Below are 24,357 nucleotides of genomic sequence, written 5' to 3'. Positions count from 1 at the left end.
TACCACTCAACAGATCTTGTTGCAGAGTAGGTTTATACCTTAAGAATTGTCACTTGACTCTTACCAGTAGATTAAGGTCAACTAGCATTACCACAATTCTCAGTAGTACAACACATTCAATTCTCCATGTTCAGACACGGAGAAGGACGAGAGGTGGGAGTGACGACAGTGAAGAAGATACTCCACGGAAGACAAGAACCCCGGCCAAGAATACAGGCAGGCGACCTTGTTCTTATGGCAAGAACTGCTACAGGTCAGAGTTCATTTCAAAATAAAGGAGTCTACAACAAATAACAGAACTTACATACATACTTGTAGAGCTGGAAATGTCTATAGTAACTAGTATGTACTTCAAAGGCCTGGAAAGGTGAAAATTACAATAATTATTTATTAGGCCACACCAATTTAATTTCTTGGTTCACGGATTCGCTCGCTCCTATTTTAAAAAAAAAATGAATAAAAATAAAAATTACCACTCACCAAATTTTCACCATTAATGAAACCATTCACCAACTTTCTGGTGTAGCAAATTGGCCACTATATTATAAGCTCCTTAAAGTGTGGGTACAGGTGCTGTTACTGTACAATACTAGTGTTTTTGTACTTTTTTCAAGCTGAAAACTTTTTATCTTTATGTTTTGGATTAGCCGTTACCTTTACCCAAACCATTTTACAATTTTTGTTTTTATTTTTATTTCGCCCTCTCGCTCCATATTTTCTGTGAAAAAATCCGTGAACCAAGAAATTAAATTGGTGTGGCCTAAATATGGTAAATTGAAAACGTCTTTATTTTCTGGACCTTCTCCAAGAATAACCTTTTCAGTTTGCATGATGTCTTTGCAAGGCCTTTTTGGGGCTTGCTTGTTATCTTTTCATTGTCCTGTGTGTAACACTGTTTATGTTGCTACTTCAGGAAGAACGTGGCCCACTTCAAGGAGTTTTCTCACCCCGGTGATTCTGACTACAACTCTGAGACCGAGGACAGGGACGATGGAGAGGATGACGACAGACCTGAGTGTGAATTTGGCATCAAATGTTACAGGTTAGCGGGAACAGTTTTCTTAAATTGTTGAATTATAAATGTTTTACAAACTTTGATTTATGTGTAAGGTTAAAGGACACAAGCCCTCTTTCAGTCAAACAAAGTAGGACACTGTGTATGAAACCAGTCCAGAATAAAACTTTAATGATAAAATCACAACTTTCTACCTTCTGAAGCAAAATTGAACCCAATGGACCTTTTGTAAACATACACCATAGCTATTCCAAGTACTTATTTCTGATGCTATATGTTAACTATCATACAAAAGTGTACAGTCAGACGGTCTGATAAGGCTGCGCATTACTGGTCTTTTGTTTGATATTTAAATCATGATTGTGCAGCTGCTGCAGAGTAGACACAACTCATCACATCCATGCAGTAAATGTTAAACTGGCCAAAAGTCAAATAAAGACATCCAAATTGTACATGTACAATTATTCCAAAAATCTGTACAGTTACTGCATGAGGAACTACTTGGCATGATTACATATTCTAAAAATGCAAAACACCAAGAAAATACCAAGCAAACCCAAAGCCAAATCCACAACACAATAATTCTTATAAATTTGCCAAGTTACATTACATCATTTAACACACAATTATTCAAATATGGAACTGTTGAAATTGACAAAAGCACACAAACACAACAGATCATGTTTTGATGAATTAGTACATGTGATAAAATACAAAATGTAAAATTGTAAGTAAGCGTCATTCGGATCTCTAAGTATTTTGTGACATTTTCATTTCAGTTGAACTTCTTACTGTTTTACCAACCTTAGTAACTACCTCAGTCTTGTAAAAGTTGTGTATTAATTAGTTAACATTAAACTTTATTTACTCGAGTCAAGGCAATCAAAAGTTACCACTGGTTTCTCAGTTACTGTAATACATACATGTACCACAACATATAGTGCACAATGCATGTGGTATATAAATGTACTGTCTAATACACGTACTATCTTGTTATAATTATTGGAGAATCTTAAACAAAAGTCAAGTAAACAGCTGGCAGCTATCACTGCCTTAGTAATGAATTGCTGACATCAAAAGACTCAAAAAGTACAATATTTTCATCATACAATGTCTTTTACCATGGAATGTAAATCAAACTGCATGGTGTATTAGTGAGGGCCAATCTACTTATTATTTGCCATGTCACTCCTGGAGTTTAACATAGCCTTGTAGATAATGCAGAATGCTGTCTGCAGTGGCAAGGAACCCCCCAAAAGCATGTTCAGTGGCAAAAGCTTTTGCTTTCATAGCCAAATCATAGGCCTGTTGATAACTACCCAGCCTATAGTGGAGGAAGATTTTAGCCTCCATTAACAGGAACTCAGATGAGATACAAGTAGCTCCTTCTTTGTCTTGTGCATCAATCAAAGTCTTGGCCTTCCTTATGTCTTCCAAGGGGATGGTAGTTACTCCCAGTCGGGAGCTGTCCGCTGATTCCTTGCACCCAAGGTACAGTAGGGCAATACCCAATTTGGCAAACAGTGGAACTCGTGATTGTGAAGGGAGTAAGGGATTAGGGTTTTCGTTTTCTGCGTGCTCAATAGCGTGATGGTACTCTGTCTCAGCTTTCTTCATCAGGAATCTTCTGTCGTTCTCGTCATCTTGGCCTGCGGCGATTTCCATTAGGAGAAAGGCATGGTTGATGAGCAACCATGCTGTTGTACAACTAGGTGACACAGTGTCTAAAAGGGAGAGGGCCCCCTCTGCCAGGGCGATCCCCACATCATGACTCCCTTCGCGCAACTTTACCAGAGACTTTAGGCTCCACCACCAAAGCCTGTGCTCTTCCTCATTTCTTGTGTCAGGAAGGAATGCTAGTATCTCACATAGAAGATTGTTTGCCTTCTTGAAATCTCGCCCATTGATAGCATTGAAACCTGCTGCGTGGCGGAGGGACACTTGAGAATCTGGATCTGTCTTTGTCTTCATCAGCTTAGCAATGATACTTTCACATTTCAGGATCTTGCCCTCTACAGATAACATGCACAAGTTGTCAATGAGCATGCGACAGGTTTTCTGTGTTTTTGTGTTCTTCCTTGTGGGTTTACCGATAGGTTTGGGCACAACTGGAACAAGAGTTCGTAGACCTCAGGCCTGCATGAAATGTATTGGGTTTCTGTAGACCTATTGTGTATTTTTGCCTTTTTGTCTGTGGTACGTGGTTGGAAAAATGAGCTTTTTACTGTGTTGGTTGTGCACCATGCAAAAGTCTGACTCTGAAATTCCATTTTCTGAATTTGTAAGTTTGGACAGGGATGAACATTACTTATTTTGGATTTCTTAAGTATGTAACCAACCACAGTACTTTGAAGTTGTTGAGACGCTACCTTTTTTTGTCTCAGATGGCCCATGCACATGTAGTTACTCTGTCACATGATATACTAATATCTTCCTATTTCAATGTACTGACCTAATGCAGCTGCTAAGTCTCCTTGGTTTGTGTTCTTCCAATGATATTCATTAAAGATTTATTTCTGGGGTGTTATTCACTTGACATCGGAATGTTACTCGCATAATTTGACCAATGATACTTTTATCTGTAGTTCCATAGACATTAGACAACATGAATAGTGGTAGCCCCCATGCAGCAGCAACAGTTAGTCCCCAGGGTGGTATGATATTTTCATTCAATCCATCCAACCCAAACCTAAATCTCCTGTAGTATCTAAGCCAAATTTAACAGCATAATTTACTATGAAAAATGTCCTTGTCAATCCCATTTATAGATGGCAAGCTGCTGGCAATGGAAGCTTTGAAAAGTTCAGAAGCTGTTGTAGTGAAAGCAAACACCCAGCAAACATCCCCACAAACCAATGAGCAGTTGCTTAGAAGGGGAATTTCATCATATATTTGCCGCGACAAAATGCAACAAACGATACTGAATTTAAAACAGAACAAAGCTAAGCCTCCACCACTTAACCCTGCCTGTACCATAGATTAAGCAGGCCCAAAAACCAAGCTAATATGACTAGCCCAAAACAACAAATTACCTGTATACAGTATGGAAATGGCATTACCAAAGAAACAAAAAGAAACACAGGACAAATCATACACATACCTTTCTCTTATGCCCACACTCTATACAGTTCTCCTCCACATTAGAAAATTGCATCTTCTTCTGTTTAAGTTCAAGTTCAACCATGATTGCCAACAGGGTAAAGGAACTTGTACCGGAACTTAAAACTCTACAGCTCTAGAAACACCACAAAGAGTAATAAGCAAACTCCAATTATACCTGACCAACAGATATATAATCTGGCACACTCCCGTCATCTGGCAAACTGTCAGTGCCACTAAGTAACCTGATACATTGAAGGTGGCCCAGGCCAGATGATGGTTCTACACCCAACCATAATCTGTTTTTAAAACCAAGCAGATATTGGGAGGATGCCCCAACCACACTAAAACAGGGTCAACCTATACAGTATCAAGTTCAAGCACTAGGAGGCCCAAAATCAAACCTGACCACCAGGACACCACAAACAACTCACGTACCAAATGGCAACACAATGGCACCTTGCGTTCCGGAGATACAGCGCACGCCCCGTGCCCGCACAAAAGGTAACCTAAAATGTCAAGTTCAAGCACCAAGGGCGCCAAAATCAAAATTGAGCATTATTCAGCCACCGCCGACACATGTGCCAAATATCATCGCGCCAGCACCAGCCGTTCAGAAGATATAACTCCGGAAACACCCCTCCCGGACACAAAATTCGACCTGCCGGGTCAAGTTCAAACGCGACAAGGCCCAAAGTCAATCCTAGGCAACAGGCAACAACCCCCCACCCATGCACCAAAAATCGTCGCAATCGCGCGTATCGTTCCGGACACACAGCGCCAAAAGTGCCCCAAAAACACCAAAAATGCCACCTTCAATGTCAAGGTCAAGCGCCAGGAGGCCCAAAATCACACCTGAGTGTCAGGCTACCACCCCCAACCCACGTACCAAAAATCGTCGTGCTCGCACCATCCGTTCACGAGATACAGCGCCCTACATCCCCGGCTACCGAAAAGTTTCCACCAGCATCAAAACCATACCTGCATACATGCAGGTAATAAGTGCTCTGCTATTCCCATTTTGAGAACTTTCAACAGATGGCTTTCGGTGTGTACATTTACATGTACATGTACATGTACATGCTTCTTCTCCAGTGGATGTACCTCCTTCTGGTATATTAGCTATATTGTCAGGATATGTGGTAATATTGACTATATTACCAGTACCAAATACCTGTATTCTTCCGTCCCCTCCTACAGCTGCCACATTGATGGTTTCAGCTGGAGAACACTGCAAAATCTGTGGTCTGATCTGAAAGCAAGATCATAATGTATTCAACAGCCACAATGTATCTACAATGTTGTGTACTGTATAGAATACAACACGGTGTATTCCGTATCACCCGAGGTCCCAGCCAAACCACGTGTCGCATCGCCCGACAGCCAAAGGCCGATCCGACCCGTGGGAGGGCTGGGACCGAAAGTGATGCGGAATACACCGTGTTGTATTTTATATATGTCATACCCACCTGATAAAACACATGTTTCAATTCAAAATACGCTATAGAAGTTGAGAAAATTTGTTGCCCTCGAACAAACTTTGTTACAACTGAACATCTATGTTCCAAAGTCTGAATCAGGTACTGTAAATGCAGAAATGTTTGCAGTTTTCGCGGTGACCACTTCACTGCGAACTTAAAACCACCGCGAAGTCAACATTTTTCTATTATGGCATTAGACTGCAGTCTATGGTGTTACCGCGAAATTAAAACCACTGCGAAAAGTCCTTTTTCCCGCTACCGTGAAATTAAATCCCCACGAACTTAAATGCATTTACAGTATTCCATTTTTGACTGCGCCGCACTGGCATCTTTAGAGTACATTCAAAGTGTTTGATAGAAGCCTGTGTGATTAAAAACTTCGAAGCCAGGGTGAGATACGGCTTTTTGTCACACGGTCCGCAACACTTGTATCGTAAACGTTATCACGGCCTAAGTATGACATAAATACTTGTACCACACCAACTATTATTAAAAAATTTATAATAATATTTTGTGGCGTGTGCATTTCATTGTCAATCCATAGCATATGGAATGCACTCATAAGGCCTATACTCGGCTATAGGAAAAAAAATGTGTTTCCTGTTTCAGTCCTGAAAAAGATTGGTAGGTAGGGATTACCTTAAATTTTCTTTTCTTTGATTTTTTTAGGCTAAGCCAAATCTCTATAGTGATACATATTACAATACTGTACAGTAACTGTTGAATAAAGTAAACATGAGAATGAGGACAGAAACTTTTATGTCAAAGTTAAATTTTGTGCGTGATACATTTTATGCTTTATTTAGATAGGACAAGCAATCAATAAGAAGCAATCTGAGTAAAAATTCTAACTGAAAGCTGGAAAAAAACTCTAGGGTCAGCAGGTTTTTCTACGGTAGGTAGGAAAACAGGAAACACAACATTTTTTTCCTAGGCCTAATCAAATATTTTAGTTTTCCTAATGTTTAGTAAAATTTGGCAAAAACATGTACTAGAAGTTATACACATGTATTTATGATTGATCTATGCAGACAGGCATGACATTGGGCATATTTGTGTCACTGTTAAGTTTTCTTTGTGTCAAATACTTTCAAGATACAGTTTTTAACAAAATTGATGCAACTTTTGTTGGAATTATCAAGAAACCAGTAGTAAGCTCAGTTTCCAGATTGGTTTAAATTTAACTTCATGCACTGACTCATGTGGTCAGCATGGCGCTCAATTGATTCACAGAAAATTGTCCAGATCATATTTTTACAGTCAGAGCAATTCAAAATCCCAAAGGAAAGATCCTATTAAAACATTTTCATACACAAATAAAGAAGCATTCAGTTTTGTCTGGGACTGACTAAACACTTATTTTTACATTATTTTACCTTTGGTCTAGATTTTTCAGTAGGGTTATTTTCCTCTTGTACATTTTGACATGTGGTAATGTTGATTATACTGCCACTACCAGCATTGGCAACTATATTTCCATCCCCTTCAACAGTTGTTTTGTTGATGGTCACGCCAGGTGAAACCTGAAAGTGAAGTAAAAAAAATATGTCCAATTCTTTGTTGCACATGACATTACAGGTTGACATACTAGTTGAATCATGATATTAAGATAAATGCAAATTTCACCCACAGTCTTTATAGGTAGGAACTTAGTCATGCACACCGTGAATGTGGCAGGCAAATTACTAATAGTAATAGTCACACGTCAGTCAAATGGGCCCCAGCTACAATGTAGATTGTACAGTACTGCACTGGTCTAACCAGAATTTTGCCTGGGCCAATCCATATGTTACGTTACTCTGACAGCAGTATGTATCAGTATACAGTAGCATGTATAACATGCATTGGCATAATACCGGTCATAAGCCTTATACCGGTCGATTAAAAATAGTGGAACTTAAAGAGATCTACACATGCAACAATAGTTATTTCTGAGGTATGCACACTTCAGACATCTAGGTGTCCAATACATAATTTACAAAGCATCGATAACAATGCATTCGAAGACAACAAGGCCAAAAGTTTTCAGGTCATTTTCGGGGCAGGCGAGCTCGTCGTGGGACAAACACACTGTCACGTTCATCGCCAGATTTGTAGATAATAATCACATGTGCTCACGGCACAAGACGAGCATGATTCAACAGCAATCTTGAATTTCTTTTGGTGACCTACAACTCGTGTAAAAGTGTGAGGAACCGTTGCATTATCGCCCGGATCTATGGCTGAATGGGTCAAATTGAACGTACGCCGCCATTTTCCCGCCATTTTTAATGCTACGGCCAGCAGTAAAGTTTTACGTCATAGCGGTTGTGACGGACCAAAATTAAATGAAAATTCTTGTCAGTATACGCCCATTTTCTCATGACTTTTTGTATGCTCATGCAGATTTTTGTTTTGTGCAACTACTAACAGGAAAGAAAGGAACAACAGAGGATGTATAAAGGTACATAGCGGCAGTTAATTGTGCCGTGTTTCGTTCGGCCGGTATAGTGCACCCCCTTCCAACCACGCGCCCGTTCTCCGTGCAATTCCGCGGTGTGTTCCAATTACGATATTATGTTTTTAGCAGGACCTGAGAGACAAAATAATTTACACAGAAGAAGTGGCAAAGGTAAGCTGTAACAGCAACATGTAACTTATTAGAAAATGATGCGTTGATCATTTGCCAAATTAGCATTGCTTGAGAAATTGCAGTAAACTGACCGGTATTATGCCAATGGATGTTACCATTTAGTAAAATCGCACAAAGGCAAGCAGCAAAGTGCTTCTGAATCTACATTAATTTCAATTATTTTTCAAAAAATTCCATATGACACAGTTGAAGTTTGAAATTCTAAAATGTGATTGTGTAGTCTGTTTTTTGAAGTTCCAAGATTCTGCCTTTCATGGAATGTTGATTTGCCAATTTTTTTTATACTAGTACCTGGTCTCTAACTTGAACATAAAGAAATCTTTAGCTGCTGTAGGGTTGTTAGGCTCAGTGAGTGAGTGGCAACCATTTGGTGACCAAAAAGAAGTAGGTGCAAAGTAGACCTTACCTTTTTCAGTACCAATTTAGCCCCTTTGTGCATTACTGGTCACTAAAAAAATTATGCTTACCTGGTCTTTACCTGCACACTCCATAGCTACAGCCTTAAGAAATCTGCAGAAATAGTCACCAGGTCCTTTGGCTGAATTTTATCAACTGAAAAGAGGAACTCAAAGTCACATGTTCCAGTGACTGGTGGAAAGTCCCAAGCACATAGTCACATGTTCCAGTGACTCAACCGGGTGGAAAGTCCCAGGCCTTTATTTGCATATGCTTTCAGTAACATGACGTAATACATCTGCTGAAGCAGAAAAGAGAAGTTCAACACTCACTGGCTTCTTTTTCAGAGAAGCAAGTTATCCAAGGCATATATTTCATTCTTCCAGTACAGAATGATAATGACATAATTGTTATCATTGTTGTTACGGTATAATTTAACATACAATGTGCGACCAAGTGAACTTTATCTATACAGCCATAATAATGATTGTGTAATTGATACCTTCCTCATTAGCATAACAAAAGACCAGTCTAGCTGCATAGAATAAGGGGTCAGGAGCAGGTTTGACCTCAATTTTCATTTGAACATTAGACATTTCAGACATAGCACAACTGATTTTGATTCATAATTGATTAATCTATTAGTAACCAATTTGTATTTTTTTTACCCAAACTCTAACATTATATCAGAAATCTGATGATTTTATTTAGAAGACAAATGAGGTGTACTAGTGCATTGTGAGGGGCCCTGAATTACCTCATGATATTATTGAAACGGATATGGGATCTTGCAAACACACAATGAGCACTAACAGTGTACTATGTTTAGTGAATCAGGGCTCAAAATACTGGATGCATGCATGTGCACTTTTGTGCTCCCAAAATTGAAGATGTCAGTGCACCTACATGCAATAGTGTAATTGATTGAAAAGGTTCTAATGATTTTATTTTAGTATAATTTTTTTTTTATCATACACTTTACGTTACCTTGCCTTAGATCCTCCCTCAACACTTGTAGTTGCATTGGTCAACTCAGTGAGCGTACTCTCTCCATAGGGTGCGGTTTTGAGCAGCTACTGCCATGCTTTCCATGTTGTTAACTGCCCCAATTACATTCTATCATTCAGTTCATCTTAGTGTACTTTTTGGCCTACCCCTGGGACGGGTGCCCATGACATAGCTGTTTTTGCTGTTCTTTCGTCGGATAGGGGCCCAACATTCTCAGTCACAAATATTATGTATATACTAAAATTATTATTATTCACATTTCACATTCAACATGAAAAAAAATATTGTAGACACTAACAAATTTACAATTTTACAGCAGAATTTCAGATCGCCAACAGGTGTTGCCAACATATTCTAAATCATTATGTTAACTGTGGTACATAGTTACATAATCTGAAATAGATGCTAATTTTGGCCTTATTTGCAAAATCAATGAGAGAAGATGAATAAGAACTTCTAATTTAGATGAGGTATTTGGTCTTGGTCGATCTTCCAAAAGGCTACTGCATTTGCAGGACGAAGTTTCTTCTTATTGTCACTGAAAGGAAGAGAATTACAAAATAAATCATAACCTAAATCACATCTTGCTCTTGCAGGAAAAATCCCCAGCACAAGAAAGACTTCAAACACACACAGGATCCAGATGAAGATGAAGAAGAAGAAAGACCCAAGCGAAAGGTTGCACAGAGAACGGGTTGGTGAAAATAGTCTTTCATTTTCCACTTGAATGTCTGTTTTAAGGATCGAATATGAGTACATCACGTTGATGTTGACGAAGTTTGAGAACAAAATCTCTGAGAGTTAAATGATAGCTCAAAGTAACATTAGCCCACTCCACTCCACCTCCACTCAGTGTATTAAATGACTCCACTTAGTGTATTAAACAACTCCACTCAGTGACTTAAACACCTCCACTCAGTATATAGCACCTTCACCCAGTGTATAATACTTCCACCCAGTGTATAACTTGTCCACACAGTGTATAGCACTTCCACTCAGTGTTACAACTTTTGCAGTATTATAACTCTACTCATTATATTATAACAACCCCACTCAGTGAATAACACCTACACTCAGTGTATAAGACCTACATTCAGTGCATAACAACTCCTGGTCATTGTATGCACAAGTCATGTATACTAGTAGCACCTCCAGTCAGTGCATAACACATCAGTGTACAATGTACATGTATGACACCTCCACCCAGTGTTTAGCACCTCCACTCAGTGTATAACACCTTCAATCATGAAGTATATGATATATACAAAGTGTATATTCGCACCAAATCTGACGAGCCGGCTATCAAGAATGACCTTGAAGACTATGCAACAAACTTTAACATGAGAACAAAAGACATGTCAGTGACACAGAAATGGGATGACTTCAAAGGCAAAATGAAGCACACAATGAACAAGCACATTCCTAGTAAAATGACATCAAGCAGATACAATCTACCTTGGTTTAACAGAAACTTAAGAAGGCACTGTCGGAAGAAGCAACGTCTTTACAATAAAGCTAAGAGAACAGGACAAGAGGAAGACTGGAACAAATATAAGAAAGTAAAAAAAGGAGTTCAGAAAAGCATTAGATCAGCACACTCAAAATATGTGGCAAACATACTGGGAGAAGCAATAACTGACAAACCCAAAACATTCTGGTCATACATAAAAGGCCTGAGGAGAGACCTTGTCGGGGTAGCCACTCTAAAGGTGGGGAGTACCATTATCAGTGACAGTGAGAAAAAAGCAGAGGCACTCAGTTCACAGTTTAAAAGTGTATTCACAGAAGAAGACACTACAGACATGCCATCCCTCGGGCATCCCTGCACCCCTCCTATGGAACAAATAGAAGTTTCTACTTATGGTGTTGAAAAAATGTTGCAAGGCCTCAATCCCTCCAAAGCATCCGGGCCAGACCAAATACCTCCTTGGTTCCTCAAAATGACAGCCAGTGAAATCGCACCTGTTTTAACCAACATTTTCCAACAATCGCTTGACACAGGAGAAATCCCCAAAGACTGGAGAGATGCAAATATATGCGCCATTTTCAAAAAGGGAGATAGAGCGATCCCTAGTAACTACAGACCTGTTTCACTCACCAGTATTTCCTGTAAGCTACTGGAACACATTATCCACAGCCATATCATGAAACACTTAGAAGGCCACAATATACTAACGGACTACCAGCATGGTTTCAGAGCAAAGCGATCCACAGAAACACAGCTTATTTTAACAGTTCACGACATAGCTGGGGCACTGAACAATAAAAGACAGGTGGATCTAGCAATACTCGATTTCACTAAAGCCTTCGATAAAGTCCCACATAGCAGACTCATATCAAAACTGGAGTTCTATGGAATTCAAGGTACTACACTTAACTGGCTGAAGGCTTTCCTGACGAATAGAGAGCAAACGGTAGTGGTGGAAGGGAAGGCCTCAGCTCCAGTTAAAGTAGCGTCGGGAGTTCCACAAGGGACTGTGCTGGGACCATTGCTCTTCCTCTTGTACATAAACGACTTGCCAGACCAGCTCGATTCAAGTGTGAGGTTATTCGCCGATGATTGTCTGTTATATATAGAGGTATCCACACAAAATGATTCACAAGTTCTTCAGAAAGATCTGAACACCCTGGAAGAATGGCAAAGGAAATGGCTTATGCAGTTCAATCCTGATAAGTGCTATATCATGCACATAACGAACAAACGAACACCAAAAGTTTCCCCTTACCAGTTTTGTGGTCAGGCATTAGAAACCACAAAAACCCACCCATACCTGGGTGTTACATTAACAACTGGACTGAAGTGGGGTGTCCATGTTAACAAAATAACAACCAAGGCTAAACAGACATTGGGAGTAATCAAACGCAACTTGTGGGCATGCCCAACCAGGGTAAAATCACTTGCATACACGTCACTAGTAAGACCTAACCTTGAGTATGCCGCTACAGTATGGGACCCGTATACAAAGAAAGACAAAGATAAACTTGAAAGGGTACAGAACCAAGCTGCCCGATTCTGCACAAACAACTATAACAGGGATTCTAGTGTTACCAAAATGAAAACAGATTTGCAGTGGATGTCACTTGAAGATAGAAGGAAAATGTCCAGACTTTCCATGATGTACAAAATGACCAATAAACTGGTGGACGTACCAACTGATAAGTATCTAATACCAGCTCAAAAAAGAACAAGAAAGAGTCATGCATTCAAATACCAGAGTTACCAACCTAGGATTGATGTGTTCAAAAATTCGTACTTTCCCAGAACTATCGTAGAGTGGAATTTGTTATCACCAAGTACAGTAGCGGCATCTTCTCTGGGTAGTTTTAAAGAACGCTTGCAGATAGATGTGCAAAAGGTAGATGTAATGAGTCGTTCGGTGTAATATAACCAGCTGCTGCCGCGCCGCGTGCCTGCGAAGCTGGTGTGTTACGCCGAACGGCGGTTATACCGGCTATATAGATACAGATACAGATACAGATATCCTCAACTGAATAAACCATGATTTTCATTATACTCTATAGGAGGTGCAGGACAGAAGAGAGAGAGCGATGATGATGGTCTGCCCAACACTTACGACTACAACGACAGTTTCCTGGCTGATGAAGACGAGGAAGCTTCAGAACAATCCAGTTATGGGGCTGGACAGGTGAACAATGTATGCTTTGTTAACCTGCCAGAGGTGTATATGGTTTCATAAGGCTGGTCATATAAGGCCATGTTGACTGGATTGTATGGATGACATCTGTGCATGCTTCAATTTTTCAACAATTCAGAAAACAGAATTTTTTTACCATACTTTAAAACAAACAAAGCAGCTGAAAATGGCAAAATATATGCCTCAAAGAGAAAGAAAATATTGGAAAACTGAATGCTAATGTTGTATAGTGCCAAAGTCAATTCCAAAGTCAAAGAGGAAGAGGAAGAAAAAAAACGAAATGAAAAGTTTAACTCAATTGGCAGGTATACCATACATGTAGTCAACCTTCCTGACCACTTAGAGTTCATCATGACAAACTTTTCTTTTGCACACTTGCATTTGCTTTGATACAAATTGGCATCCATATATCAACATGGCCTAACCACAGAATAAAACTACCAAGTGAGCGAAGCAAACACGGCTGTTTATTTAGTGGTTATAGGAACCAACCATGCCTTATGAGAGACACTGTATACACCAAAGGAAAGTGGGTCATTAACGTTATTGTCGTAGAGCCATTATCATGCAAGTCATCTTTATCAAATATTGATGAGTGTCATCTTAGAGTCCTGTGTATAACATGATATGCATCTTACACACCTTGAAGCACTTGTCAAGTCATAAGACACAAGTCACAAAGAAGAAAGGTACACAACTCAAATTTGTGGGCATAATCGTATGCTATAAAGCCTTAAGTTTAAAAATGTCTAACTGAATTCAAATCATGGTCATTACTTTACAGGCAACAAAAAGAAATGTGCAGGGCAACTTGATCTACTGAAAGTCAAATACCCACTTCTTTCTAGTTGAATGCAGGGATCCTCTTCAAACTTCTCGACAATGTCTTCTTTATTTTATGGCATGAGGAACATGACCCACACAATTTATCCTCGTTTTTCTTATCACAAGTTTAATACACAATACTGGTTTTCAAAAGGATTCCTACTGGAAAGTAATTATCACAACGATTTGAAATTTGGTGTAAGACTTTATTTGACATAATAATGCCCTGAAATTTGAACTGTGCAACTTTTTTCAGGATCAGGCCACAAACTTATTGAACGTGCACCCCTCGTTTTCCTCAAAATGAATTTCAAGCCTTTCAATTTACTGTAGGATGAGGACTCTGACTGGGAACCCGATGATGAAGAGATAGAAGAGTTGAAGCATCTGAAGAAAGAAGCAAGACGATTCGTCACCAGCAAGAAACTTCAACAGCCCACCTAGCTTTTTTTATCGCTCGGAATGTGGTACTGTATGAGATTTTGTTTCGTTGATTTTAACACTATCTTTTCTGTGCACTACTGATATTTTATGATGAACTACATTATACAGTCATGTTTGTATCTGTTTTGGTAGAGATTGCAATTTGGTAGAATCAGCACTATTATCGGTAGAGGTAGCAATCAGAAGAAACTCTGACTCAGTTAACAGCATAGTCTGGTAAAATTGCTGATTGTACTGGCAAAGATCGTGATTGCAACCTCAGTCCACAGAGACTCCAACTGTGATCTCTATCGGCAGAATCACTGATTCTGCCAGTTTGCAATCTCTACTTTGACATGTACATTTGTATTTAGTATACAATCATGTACATGTATTAGTCAATGGACAATAGTACATACGGAATACATCTACTCACCTTCCCCGTATATAAAAATTTGTAGAAATTTCCTTAGCCTCATATCACAAGATGTATGACCACTGTACCCGTGCCGTACTACTGCAATAAACCTGTTTGCTGGTCGTTTTCTGTAAACAGGTTGAGGATAGCCACAAAGCAGGGTTGTCTCCAGGTCCCATCCCTCCTTTGAAAGGCAGAAATTTGCTTGTTGGGAAAGAGAAATATTTCACCATGTCCATCCAAAGAATTTAATTCATGACAGGAAAATATATTTTCATGAGCTTTTAAGCTTACAGTTAGAAGTGACAGCAACAAGTTTTGTTCAAACATCCCCACACATCACAAATGAGAAGGAGGTATAAAAAGTGGAAACTGGGGGTAGCCCTGCAATGAAATACATGTCAACGCAGTGGCCACAAATAAGCTATGTTTATCCACATAACTTTCCATTCATATCAACATTAGTTTGTATCAACTTGAAGTTGGCTATGACAGATCATATCTGGCAGCTTACAGCTACAAAAACTAAAAAAATTCAAGATATGTGAATTCTGAAGGTATAAGACTATAGTGCACAATGTAGATAATTATTGTAGTCAGTTCTTTGTACTTGTATTATGTAGAAAAGTCTGTCAGGTCAGTGTTGTGAGTGAACTTTAGATGTTAAACTAAACCCCAGCAGTAAAATAATAGCGAAGAGATTACCTGCATAGGACCTTCAGACCAATACAGTCATTTACAGTTAACAAGAAAATTATTCAAACCCCTTGTGAATTTTATGCATATTTCCAGTTTACTGGTCATACATTGTGTCAAAAGTTGTATAAGAACATTATTGGCAGACTTTTTTGTGTTTTTTGACAGTACATGTATCTAACATTAAGATGAGATTTTCTGTGTACATAGAGTCCATGGTATTTTAAAGAAGGATCTAAGAGTTACATGACTGTGTATGCACCAACTCAAGCAACATGTTAAGCTCTAGAGGACAAGATTAGAGAGCAGGTTAAACTATACTGTAATTCCTGATTTTTTCAATGTACTGTAAGCAGTTATGTTCACGGTTTTCACGGTGACGACTGTAACGTGAACTTATCATTACCGATAAAAAATAATTCACAGACTTTTTTCATGTGCACTTGCCTCGACAGTGAACATTTAGTTCCGAGAACAAGTTCAATTTTCTCAGACCGTGAAAATTTGGTACCGTGAAGATAAAGTGAATTACAGTAATTGGAAAATGTAATGTTTTAACACGTTGACTGTTCCAGGAAGAGCATTGTGCTTGGCAAAACCGAAAGATTTTTCAAGATTTTGGCTCAAAACAGATAACGCAGTTTTTATATTGTATTCAGAAAATGTGACAGCGTCGATTTACTTGACTCATTGAGTTTTGATTTTTTTTTTACTTTCCCGCTTCATGTATAGCTCACAGAATTTGTATCAGACAGAGCCAAAACTTTCAACAAGAGTTTCTTCCCTTTTTACAATTATTACTTTCTCAATAAATATGCTACCCATGTGACATATACGAAGTCCGTATGATTGAACAAGGCACAGCAATGGTCTGACTGTGAGGGCAAACGTGGGGGGCCCTCTAGAGGGAGATAGCAAAACTGCAGCCATAGTACATGATTGTGTGTTTCTGACATTATGTAACAAGTAGTTACAGGGTAAGGTGTATCATCATTTCAGCATACATTACAGAGATAGCGTGATCGTGATGTACCCCGTATTGCGAGGATGCGGCTTTGCCACTTTTGGCAATGTGTTTGTTTCCACCCTCATAGTGCCTAGTGGCACATAAGGCAGCAAGTTTCCTTGCCATGTCAGTAGTAGGTTATACATGTACATGTATTTACAAGAAGGGGTTGTATGTACTGCTCTACTGATTATCCTTTTTATGACCTAGAACCCTTATCAATGTATTGAGCAACTTCTGTGCTTTCTTGACAATGATGGTGTTCGTTTTACAGATTTGTAAGAAGAAATAGAGCATGATGATTGTGTGTACTGATCGGTACATTCCACTTGTTTAGAAAACATACCCTGGTAATAAAATTAAAAAGCAGTATTGTTACCTACAGTGAGGTGCATTCTTCATTGTTTATTTTACTTCACTGGAATTTTTTTATATCAAATTGTAACTTTTTTTTTCAAATCATAACTTTCTATACTCGGCCAATAGTATGAAACTGATACTACTCCTAGAGGAGTGATGAGCTCCACCTTCCAATACCATCCCCTCCAAACAGTGGAATAACAACCCATACGGCTTCAAAAAGACTATGGAACTACCTTTACATGTAACTTGACCTTTCTTTATTGTATGCAGAATGCAGTCCAAAATAACATGGTGTACCAAGGGCACTCAATTTCAGACTACCTAAAAGTTATCATCAAGAAATCTCAAAACAGGTACATCATTTTTGGGAGATTAAATTACAGCAGTTTCTCCCCCCCCCCAAAAAAAAAAATGATACAACAATACATGTACAGTATAGTGGATGAAAAATCCCTCATAACGATACCTTCTTTCCATGGAATTACTTATTCCTTGGCAGCATTAATATTGATAGTATTCTTAACAGGAGCTTAACTGTATAAATGTACATAAATTATACTTTCAAATCGTACCCAAAAGTTTTGTCTTTCCAACAGAGCAAAATAGCCAATGGGTTGGTATCAAAGTGAAACATACAAAATGTATCAGACTGAGTGTACATGTATATATGGTCAATCTCAACATCTAAAACTACTCTGCAGAGCCATGTACCAATTTCAACAAGCATTTTACAGGGAACCAACCTGTTATAAAAGTGTATTTACATTACAAGTTCAATATGCAAGCCTAAATTTTTTTATGTAGGCTTCAAAAGAAAAAGCCTCATGAAGCTTAAGTTACAGTTGGAAGACTGAATTCAATGTAAAGCATGATGGTTACACCACTTTGTTCCAATACCACTATCTAAAGGTTAGAGGTGCGGAAACAGAGGTGTAAGTTACACCTCTATGTTTCCACACCTCTAGCCTTTAGATAGGGGTATTGGAACAAAGTGGTGTCAGAACACACTCAGGTGCCAGATAGGGTTGTCAGAACCTATGGGTGACGGAACATATGGTTGCAGAACATAGGAGTGTGGGAACATAAACTTGAAGTTAAAGGTGTCAGAAAATGGGACTGTCCCCCCCAATCATGATATGTCACTCCTTCTCTCCCCTGTGTCCTCCGAGTCTGCCGAGCCGAAGACGTCAGCCAGCATGTGTTTGGGGATTTCCAGTCCGCGCACCTGCAGGGTGTAGCAGGCATTCTCCACCTTGTGTAGGCTCTGTCTCAGGGTGTGCATCTTCCGAGACAGCTCCCAGGACCCCGCATGGCTGAAGGAGCTGAAGCCATGGTACACCTGTGTTAGAAAAAACAAATACCAGTTAATAAAAAAAATTCAACGGTTCTTGGTGGAAGTCAATGTGCAGATGTTGGCAAATTAGACTTCCTGTGAAAGGACGACGTCAAACTAACCGCGCACACACCACATTGATGCAGACAGATTAGCCAAAGAGGCTCAGTCAGTGGCCACGTGGGCATCATTCCACCGTAAGGTCGAGTATCGAACTCGGGACCTTTTGATTCCAAGCTGAATGCTCTACCAGTTGTGCCACACCAACGCCACTTTGAAGACTGCGTTAAGAGACTCTTGAAGTAAAAGAAATGACCAAAACAAACGGACATGGACAACACTGAGCTTTCCCCCTACTAATGTTTTGTACCATGCATACGTAGTGACATATCTTGATCGATTCATTTGGACTCAATGTAATGTATTTCTGTTATACGCATTCATTTTATCTGACCCCTACCTCCCTCAGGACCTCAATGAAAAGCAACCTGCAGGCCTTATTCTCCTGAATAAGGCCATGTTGATTTGATTAATATGGATGACATCCACGTGCGCATCAATGTTTGGCAATTTCCCAAAATAAAAAAGTTTTCAACCATACTCTAAATTGTACAAAGCAGCTTGATAAAATCAAATATATACTGTGGAAAAAATATCGAAAAACATATACTAATTTCAACGAACAAGAATGAAGAATCTATGTAATCCATATAATTAAATCAACATGGCCTAAATAAAGGTTGAAACCAACCAACCTCCCGCATGAACTGACACAGCTGGAAGGGGAGCTCCATGTCCCCACTGCTCACACTGGTGATGCACAGCCGCATCAGCTCGCCTGTGAAGTCTGCCACGCCCAGCATGTACTCCACGGGGGGTACGTACAGCGTCACCGCAGGGTGGGACGGGCAGTCTCCATCTTCTGGTGAAGATGTCTGGGGAGGTCAAGGGGAGAAGACAGAATACAATATTGTTTATCTTACAATAATTAAAACAGTTACACAGCACAATTACTACTTTTTCCATAAAAAATCACTTATTCCTTGAACTTAGTGTATTAAGGGGAGGTTTCAAATACTGTAAATGCAGAAATGTCTATGGCAGTAAGAGACTACAGTGCATGGTGCTACGGCGAACTTAAAACCACCACAAAAAGTCCTTTTTCCTGCTACCGCGAAATTAAATCCCCGCGAACTTAAATGCGTTTACAGTATCTGACATGCAATAAATTCAGTTTTAAATTTTGAATTTATTGTACATTTTACAAGTATTTGACACCTCTCCTCAAAATAATTTTTTGGCGTAAAAATGTTCCCTAGCACTATGATCTAGAGGGTATTGACCTTTTCTGTGGCTGGAAACTCCAGGGCACTCTGCACTTGTGTCAAGCTGACCAGCCCCTGCCCCAGACAGTAGTGGTGGAAAGCAACAGCTTCAATGTACTCCTGTGGTAAGAAAGAAGAAAACATGACAAGATGGTTTTATTCTAGGTAAACAAAGAAAATTAAATAATAACTCTGATAAATGTGGGGAAATTTCTTTACATCAATATGCCAAAACTTTGTACTTTGAACTTTGAACTTTGAACTTTATTCGCCTTAAAAACGGCGGCACATTCGGCACTGCCGCGTGCAGGGAGTACAAGTACGTAGTAACGTAAATCAAATAACATAAGAGTGACTTAACTCTAATGAAGATAAGTTAAAATATATAAATAAATAAGTAGGTGACAAATCATGTCCAAATTATGAGCAGAAAGAGCATAACAAAATGATAGTGGATGGTAACAAATGAAATCTTTACAATGGTTCGGTATTGTCAGCGTATGGCTATAGACATAAGTGTATGTTAACATAAGACTGAACGAAAAACGTAGTGGTAAGCATAACGTTGAGTAGTGTAGTAGAGTGGAGCTGGATCTTGAGAGAAACTAGTGTTGAGTACTTTGACTTTCATTGCTGTTGGTACATTTTCTAGTGTTGAGTACTTTGACTTTCATTGCTGTTGGTACATTTTCTAGTGGAGTGATGATGCCTTAGTATACAGGAATTTCTTAACAATGCCTATCTATAGGAAAAGTTAACGTAGATAGATAAATACGTTAAGACGACAAATCATGTCCAGATCATGGGCGAAAATAGCATAATAAATGATAATCGATAATAACAGATCAAATCATAACACTGGTTCAGTATTGTTATGGTATAGCTATGGACATAAATGAACGAAAGCGTAATGGTAAACATAACGTTGAGTAGTGTAATAGAGTGGAGTTGGAGGACAGTGATCTTGAGAGAAGCTAGTGTTGAGTACTTTGACTTCCATTTTTGTTACAATTTCTAGTGGACCATACAGGAATTTCTTAACATGCCTATATCTATAATAGATTCCCATGGGCCTTTGTAACCTAAGAGGAGATCTTTCTTTCTTTCGGCATTGCATGACATGAATGTTTCCCATAGAAAGACTCCCCCTGCACGTGTTAGTTCATCTTCAAGGTTGGTGAAAAGGGAGATTCTTTCTTTCGAATAACTGGGGCATATAAGTAGGAAATGAGTTACGGTTTCTTGTTCTTGCAGGTTACAGTTAGTACAGTTTCCATTTCCATTGTAACTTTTCCAGGATAGTTTCCTCCCCTCCATTTCTAGTACCTCTGCTCTAGCCTTGAACTTTAATATGCTTTCCTCTGGGCTAATGGGGTCTTTAAGATAGTCTTCAAGCTTGAGCTCATGTTTGTTTCTAAATACCATTGCTTTACAAGAGGTCATGTTACTTAGGAAAATGTCATATTGCTGAGAGTTGTGTATTCTTATTGCTGAGTTTATCCAGTGTCTGTTAACGGGTGAATCATTGCACCATATATGGTCCAAACCTATGGAAGTGAGAAGGTTCTTCATGTGTTTGACCCAGGACCATGTTATAGATTTCCCTGTCCTGATCATGCCAAATAGTTGAAGAAGTATCATCTTTGGCCATCTGTGCTCTTCCATTTTAATGAGTCTATCGTAAAATTTTAGTCTGAGTCTGTCTTGTAAGCTTGATATAGATTTCCAACCTAGTTCTCCGAGCACTGTAGCTTTACTTGTACCATTAGGAGCCCTGAATAGAAATTTACCAAACTGGAATTGAGTACTTTCCAGGTGGTTTTTGTCCTTAATCGAGGATGGAACCCAGATACTGCAACCGTAGTTGAGGCTTGGTGTGATAATGCTGTTCCATAATGTGTCACCATATGTGAAGCGATTAAAACCATTGTGACCTAGTATTGTAGACTTACAGGCTGCCGCTTGTAGAGTGGATCGTATTTGACAAGATTGCCCCTTGCGGGGTCATTTGGGGGTATCCAGATGTGATGTAGATGTTCTCTTAATGTCATTGGTGGCATTTACCTATTTCTTCAGAATAAGAGCTGATCCTTGTAGTTGTAGTGCATAGTGGCAGTAAGGACAGCAAGATTCCTTGCTGTTTCAGTAGCAGGGTTTATCTTTACAGAGAGGGGTCACTATTATATAGTGCTTCCCTTTTAACATGGTCAAGGCACTTCCTAGAACAAAGAACCCCTATTTTACGTCGCTTCTTAAAGACGGGTGCAACCCCAACCAGATGCCCTGCCCAGGATTGACCTGAGGTCTGCATTTACATACAAATTGGAACCGGGAACCCAACTGTTAGGCTGCTAATCCTTGTACATGTATTGCGACTTTTGTATTGGTAGCACAATTACATAGTTTAATTTCATTGAACAGATGTACTAGACTACTAGTATCTAATTCTAAGTGCCATTGGGGTAAGTGAGGTACATGTACTTAACATTGTACTAGTACATGTACTTACCTGTAGTCCAGGTGAGACAGCCCTAATGAACTGGTATAGATCTTCCCCCTGCAGCTCCAATGCAATCTGACATAACTTCTCACGTACGGCGATCAACTTTTCATCTGCCTCTCCCAGAACAGTGGCCTTGTCAACACCACTGCAAGAAACCAGCTATAGATTAGACTCCTACACATGTTTTTCTGATATGGTCTTGTTCTTGATCGTCCAAATAAAGTTTTGATCAAAATTGTTTGTCTCCAATATTAGTATTATCACTGTATATATTGATTACTTCCTGTTACTCTTCGGAGAATATGACTATATTGAAAAAATATATAAATATAATAACAAAGACTTAACAGAACAAAAAATACACTTCCCCATTAATTAGTAGTCTCTTCCATTGACCTCATGACCTGTAAAGTCTGTTGGCTGTTACTAGTTAGCCAAGATCAACTACATGTAACTTTACCATCTGTGGAATCAATTTTCTATCACTTCTATCAACCATGTCCTTGTTACCCTTCAAAATCTATATAATATATATATTACTAGTACACTGTAATGAGACCTGCCCTGATATACAGCATCTATATATGATAAACACATCAAAACAAAAACCGTCATACACAGAGGTACACAGCACAGCATCAAGGGTCAGTCTGAAGCCCAACCTGTAAATTCACCTATTGATCCTGTGGATGTGGAAGATGGCTCTCTTGCTCTGTATGGTCACGTCTCTGCTCATCTTCACCAAACGTTCGTACTTATCGTTCTTCCTGTCCAGCAAGGCTTGATACGTGCGGAAGGAGGCTATGATGGGGGAGTTCTCGTCTACCTTTGGCTCCCGGCGGGAGATTTTCTGGTGGCTTACCCTGTCCTTTCCATAGTTGCGTTTGTGATGTCCTGCAAGTAACATCACATTGCATGCAATTACTACTGTCATCTAAAATCTATAAAGATAATATACATACTCAAAACTATACTAACAGTTACTGTTTATTTTGATATTAAATGATTATGATCTACCTTTCATTACTTGAAAATCAGCCAGTTCTCATGTAATTTTCTTCCTTATTTTTGCTGGAAAGGTGATATGTCTAGATCGGTAACATATATAGTTATGTTACTATATACATATTATTATCTTGGTCACGGTGGTAATGTTTCATTTCTGTAGGATTCTCTCCTGTTTGCCATATGTGCTAAGCAATGTGGTTATGTAGTGTATATGCAATATGTGTCTATATAACCTCATTGTGCTAAGGCATGTGGTGTAGGACAGCTATGATTTGGTCTCTTCCCTCCCCTCTACATTTTTGGAACAGCCCAAAATATTTACAATCTATTCTGCTTCCAGCTAGCATCTGATTTCTTTGAATAATCACGTAATTGGTAGATGTTTTTGGACGCCTTAATTTTACTGATATCCGTAATGAAGACCTCCTCTAGCTACAGGGCATGCACTTATAATCAGGTCTTCTTTGATCATTTCAAAATTGGCACGGAGCGCTACAAGAAGCGTGACCAGCATCCAACCCCCCCTCCCCTCCCTCAAAATCAGGTCGCTTTTCCGATGTTCTGCATCCGAATATAACAACAACAACAACGAATATAAGTTCTCATGGAATTACTTATGAGCTTGCTCAATTCTTACATCTAAATATGACGTTGCTGAAGATGTCTTAAGTACAGAAGACATGTAAAGAAGAGAAATATGTCGTTACCTCCTCTCTGATGACCACTGCGCGCCGCCATCTTTAAATTATAGCATCTATTATTGGACCATACCATTCGCATAGGCCGGGGGGCTTGCACGTGGACTTCTACTTCTAGAGTGGTGGACTTCACTGCCTTGGACTTTTACAGTAAAGATCTTCACAAAAGTAGACTTTACATTGTTGGACTAAGAGAATACTAGTATGGACATTACGGCTGTCACAGGATGAGAGTTTACCGACTTCCCAAACATACAACAGCGCCATCTAGGGATTTCTGATTAAGAGTCCTTCAATGCAGGAGAAAAGCAGGCAAAACCAGGCAGAGGTCGGAAGATGGGGTTGGCGGAAACGGCTGCCCGGTCGGTCGGCGGAAACCCCTGCCCGGTCCGGTCCGGAGGATGGTTTTGGGGGTTTCCAGTATTGCATACAGCAGAGTAAGGTATCTAGTGCAGCTGTGCCTTCTTGTAGC

The 24,357-nt window shown here is 39.4% G+C and overlaps 2 protein-coding genes across 3 annotated transcripts; one reads left to right on the top strand and one right to left on the bottom strand.

Annotated features, from left to right (window-relative positions):
• The first annotated feature begins 128 nt into the window (after positions 1-128).
• Positions 129-14,899, top strand: LOC118408414. 2 transcript variants are annotated; one of them, XM_035809221.1, is made up of 5 exons: positions 129-253; positions 914-1,042; positions 10,228-10,325; positions 13,154-13,287; positions 14,446-14,899. In XM_035809221.1, the coding sequence occupies exons 1-4, from the start codon at positions 235-237 to the stop codon at positions 13,280-13,282; spliced, it is 375 nt and encodes a 124-aa protein (XP_035665114.1). In that variant the 5' UTR covers positions 129-234; the 3' UTR covers positions 13,283-13,287; positions 14,446-14,899. The 2 variants fall into 2 exon arrangements, with proteins under 2 accessions (XP_035665114.1, XP_035665113.1); XM_035809220.1 differs by having other exon boundaries at positions 13,154-13,278; positions 14,446-14,511.
• A 2,574-nt stretch (positions 14,900-17,473) lies between these two features.
• On the bottom strand, positions 17,474-24,028 carry LOC118408413 (translin-associated protein X-like). Its single transcript, XM_035809219.1, has 6 exons — positions 23,895-24,028; positions 22,854-23,073; positions 22,186-22,324; positions 19,695-19,796; positions 19,107-19,286; positions 17,474-18,357 (listed from the first exon to the last, which is right to left on the bottom strand). Exons 1-6 carry the CDS (start codon positions 23,965-23,967, stop codon positions 18,148-18,150), a joined length of 924 nt encoding a protein of 307 aa, XP_035665112.1. The 5' UTR covers positions 23,968-24,028; the 3' UTR covers positions 17,474-18,147.
• Between the last annotated feature and the right edge of the window lie 329 nt (positions 24,029-24,357).

Source organism: Branchiostoma floridae, unplaced genomic scaffold (genome assembly GCF_000003815.2).
Source record: "Branchiostoma floridae strain S238N-H82 unplaced genomic scaffold, Bfl_VNyyK Sc7u5tJ_1583, whole genome shotgun sequence".
Taxonomy (NCBI): Eukaryota; Metazoa; Chordata; class Leptocardii; order Amphioxiformes; family Branchiostomatidae; genus Branchiostoma; species Branchiostoma floridae.
The sequence above is the reverse complement of the archived record's forward strand: the minus strand, read 5'-3'. Positions and strand labels throughout refer to the sequence as shown.

Bases quoted from the DNA above. Each gene is read 5' to 3' on its own strand.
- LOC118408414 (XM_035809220.1), top strand. The intron at 10,326-13,153 runs GTTGGTGAAAAT...TATACTCTATAG, and splicing joins AAAGGTTGCACAGAGAACGG to GAGGTGCAGGACAGAAGAGA. The intron at 13,279-14,445 runs GTGAACAATGTA...AATTTACTGTAG, and splicing joins CCAGTTATGGGGCTGGACAG to GATGAGGACTCTGACTGGGA.
- LOC118408413 (XM_035809219.1), bottom strand. From the start codon at position 23,967: ATGCGAATGGTATGGTCCAATAATAGATGCTATAATTTAAAGATGGCG. The intron at 23,074-23,894 runs GTAACGACATAT...TGTTACTTGCAG, and splicing joins CAGTGGTCATCAGAGAGGAG to GACATCACAAACGCAACTAT. The intron at 19,287-19,694 runs GTCAATACCCTC...TGACCTCCCCAG, and splicing joins AGTTTCCAGCCACAGAAAAG to ACATCTTCACCAGAAGATGG.